Below are 3840 nucleotides of genomic sequence, written 5' to 3' on the forward strand. Positions count from 1 at the left end.
AAAAAAAAAAAAAAAAAAAAGAACTGAGGCTCTGAAAGGGAGGCCTCGTCCCGGAGGCCCTGGCAGGTCAGGTCACTGCACAGCGCAGCGCCCGGCACATGGGGGGCAGGAAAGGCGGAGCTGACCTGGATGTGACTGTGGCTTTGGCCTGGCTTCGCAGGGTCTTCCTCCGCGGGGGGCTCACAGGCACAGATCCGAGCTCCTCCCGCAGAATCTCTTCTGTGGACGACTCGGGGCGGGCCGACTGCGACCGCGATGGGGTTTCTCCTAGCGTTAAGCTTGGCTTTTGGCCTCGCTCGGGGTGAGGTCCGGGCTTCACCTTGAGCCGACTAAACTCTGCCTCCTCCTTGAGGACGGGGTACTCTATGGTGAACAGACCTGTCAACAGAAGACACCACTGCACTTCCCCTGCTGGCCAGGCCGCTCCGCCCCTGCTCGGGGGCTTTGGCCACTCCCCCCCCCTCTTCTCCCGGCACAGTGTTCATGTCGTCACACCGTTAGTGACCATGACACACTGTCTCAACGTGAGAGCACGTCAGTCTCCTTTCTATTTTTTAATTTTTTTGAGAGTTTTTTGCTATAGGGCATGTGCCCTCAACAGAGACACAGAGAGAGACAGAGAGAGACAGAAAGAGAGAAATCAGCCCCCAGGGGGGATGGCCACACCGCAATCCCTTCTCCTCCTCCTCCATTCTCCTCTGGGGATCTTGGGCACGCACGCACACGCGCCCGGCATGAGTTTAAGCTGCCGGGTCCGGGACTCAAACTGCGGTTGACTACATGGGAGTCCAGCAACAAAGCCATGACGCTAACTGCTGGTCCCCGGATCAGTCTCCTTTCTACCCAACCTCTAAGACCTGACTTCAATGTCACCTTCCCAGGGGGCCCATGTCCTGTTCAGAAGCACCCAACCAGAGGTAGGTATACCGGGCACTTCTCCTCCTGGGGGGCAACGCTCCCCATGTCTCCAGATGTAAGTCAATGCCACCTACTTTTTAAAAACTGATAGACAGCTTGGGGCCAGCAGGTGGCGTGGTGGTGAAGGCATTGGACTCCCACATGGCAAATCGTGGTTTGAGTCCTGGACCAGTGGCTTGAAAAGTCACACTGGGCGCATGTGAGAATGGAGGAGAAGGGATTGTGGCGTGACCATTCTCCCTTGGCGGGGTGATTTCTCGCTTTCTCTCTCTCTTTCAGGTGAGTGCAAAACCTAAAAAAATAAGTAAATAAAATAAAAGATTATAGACAGCGTGTGTACAAGAGGGAGAAAGAGAAGCACCCGGCAGGGTCGCTTGGTTTCAAGCTGACCTGGAGATCTGACCCCTCATGTGGCTGCGGGCTCCTGCCGGGCATGCCCCTCTGTTTTGGCCATGCCATAGCAGGAGCTCCCTCTGCTTGCTTTGTTGCATAATTTATGGAAAAAATGTAATTGAAGCACTAGTTTACGTTGGTGCAAAAAAGGGTTGAAATCCATAGGACCAGCAGTTGGCGTAATGGCTATGTCGCTGGACTCCCATGTAGTTGACCACGGTTCGAGTCCCGGACCCGGTGGCTTAAACTCATGCCAAGCACATGTGCGTGTGTATCCAAGATCCCAAGAGGAGAATGGAGGAGAAGGGATTGTGGCGTAGCTATCCCCCCTGGGGGGTGATTTCTCGCTTTCTATCTCTCTGTGTCTCTCTCTCTGTCTTTCTGGTGAAACACATGTGCCCTTATGCAAAAACCTCTCCAAAAAAAAAAAAAAATCCATGCACAGCTTTTTCATATATGTATTTTGCATGCACTTTCGGATCGTTTTTGTATTTCTATTTATGTTCTTGCTTTCCCTTCTAGATTGGCCCCTCCTGAGGCCAGGAGCCTCTCTCATTCTTTCATTTGCCAGACCTCAGTGGAGCGCGGTGCGGGGCACACAGAGCCAAACCAGGACAGGGTGCCTGGCCTCTGGGAACTCTCGCCGTGGGTGCGGAGTGGGGCTGGGGCTCAGGTAAAGAAATGATCCCAGGCTGGGTGGGAAGATTTACAGCTGGAGCAGGGACCCGGCAGGTGAGCCCAGAGGAGGGCAACAACTGAACTACGTCTCTAGGGACAAGGAGCGACTCCCAGAGAGGTCACAGCAGAGCCACAGGGGCGTCAGGGAGGAGGTGCCAGGCTTCCTGTATGCCCAGGCCCACCAGCGTGAAGACAGTCCAGATGTGGGAGGGTGGACCCATGCTGGCCCAGGGGAGCTCTGCGGGCCCTGACAGGGACAGTTGGGGAGGTGACTGCTCTGTGTCCTGGGGGTTCTCCAGGAAGTAAGAAATCACCCCGGGGGAATGGCCGCACCGTAATCCCTTCTCCATTCTCCTCTCAGGATTCTGGGCACGCACACGCACATGCCCGGCATGAGTTTCAAGCTTCTGGGCCCGGGACTTGAACCACTTGCCAGTACAAGGAGAGGAAAGCAAGGGCTGCCAAGGGATGGCAATGACACGGGAGACGGAGCTGAAAGGTGAAGCAGGTGTGGGGGGCTGAGAGACACCCGGAAAACAAGACAATCCTGTGGGGAAGTTGGAGGCACGCAAGAGGGGAGCCCAGAGAGTACGGCCGGCCTAGCCGTGTGGCTGGGCAGTCCCTTCGGCCATCTGAGCCCAGGGGCCCCGTGTAAAGTGGAAGCTCCGCCGCGGCCTGCCTGCTGGGAGCTCGGACTCCAGTGGGGCGGGTGGCAGGGAGCTGTCCTGGGGACTTGCACGCGCTCCAGGCTGTGGCCGCCCAGACACGGGCCGTCACCTCCCCCAGAGCCCCTTACCTGCGGCCAGCAGGACAGAGTTCATGAACTGCGACACGGTCTTCTGGAAGCGCTTCTTGATGTCCGCCAGCGCACGGGTCATCTTGGACACCTTGTCGTCCATGCTGCTGATTCTGTGGGACAGCTGCAGAGGCGAGGGGCAGGGCGCTGCCACTGGGCCCCCGGGAGCCCTGCGCCTAGCCCAGAGATGGCAGGGCCTGCCCTGGCCTGGAACGGCCTCCTCATTCCCACCGTGCACTCCTTACAGGCCCAGACCTCACACAGAGCCTCCCCCGGGGAGGGCTTCCTGCTCCTCCTCTGTCAGAGGCAGAACCGCCCCTGGCTTCGGACCCGGCTGGGTCGGAGCTGCCTCCGCACTAGACTCAGCTGCAGAGGGCAGGGCACGAGTCTCAGCTCCTCCGGGCCCGGGGGCCTGCATGCAGAAGGCGCTCGATAAATGCCACCGCACGGCTCGGTGGACAGAGGCCTCCCCAGAGCGCTCGCGGCCGCCTCCCTCTGGAGGCGTGTGGCACTGCACCGCAGCCTCCGTTACCCCACCAGCTGCCAGCGCTCAGTGACCACAGCTCCCAGCTGAGACCTGCCACTGCCCAAGGCCACAGCGATTGGTCGGTGGCTGTGGGCAACAGAACTGGGGCCTCCTGCCTCAATCGGGACTGCTCTGACGGCCCATTCCGGTTCTGGGGCTCTCGCAGTCCAGCACCTCCCTCCACCCAGGTCGGCTTCCCTCCAGCCCTCAAAGAGGCTGCTCCCAAGAGCCGTCCCAGAAGCCCCATGCGGATCTCCACGCAGAGTCTGTTTCCCAGGGGGCCCGACCTAAGACCTGCTCCTAACAGGCAGGGCGTCTCAGCAGTTCTGCATCCCCAGAGCCCATGGCAGTCAGGCCTGCCTTCTCCAGGAAGTCTTCTGTGCTTTTTCCAGCTGACAGCAACCATTTGGTGCTGAGCTTCCTCATCTGCCCATTCCTGGCCTTTCTGCCCTGGGTCCTGGTCCTTTTCCCCTTCCTCTGTCACTAAGCTCGCTCAGCTTCTAGGGCTTGCTCTAGCGTCCCCTTAACA

General features: G+C 58.7%; 1 protein-coding gene across 1 annotated transcript in view; it reads right to left on the bottom strand.

The window, feature by feature from the left end:
• Positions 1-3840, bottom strand: part of FAM194C (family with sequence similarity 149 member C) — a 105061-nt gene that overhangs the window by 37472 nt on the left and 63749 nt on the right. Inside the window, exons 12-13 of the mRNA XM_006160679.2 lie at positions 2786-2909; positions 126-378 (exon numbers count right to left, since the gene is read on the bottom strand). Of these exons, the coding sequence (XP_006160741.1) occupies positions 126-378; positions 2786-2909 (377 nt within the window). The remainder of the gene's footprint in view (positions 1-125; positions 379-2785; positions 2910-3840) is intronic.

The sequence above is a fragment of the Tupaia chinensis genome, unplaced genomic scaffold, assembly GCF_000334495.1.
Source record: "Tupaia chinensis unplaced genomic scaffold, TupChi_1.0 Scaffold000704_1, whole genome shotgun sequence".
In the NCBI taxonomy this organism is placed as follows: Eukaryota; Metazoa; Chordata; class Mammalia; order Scandentia; family Tupaiidae; genus Tupaia; species Tupaia belangeri.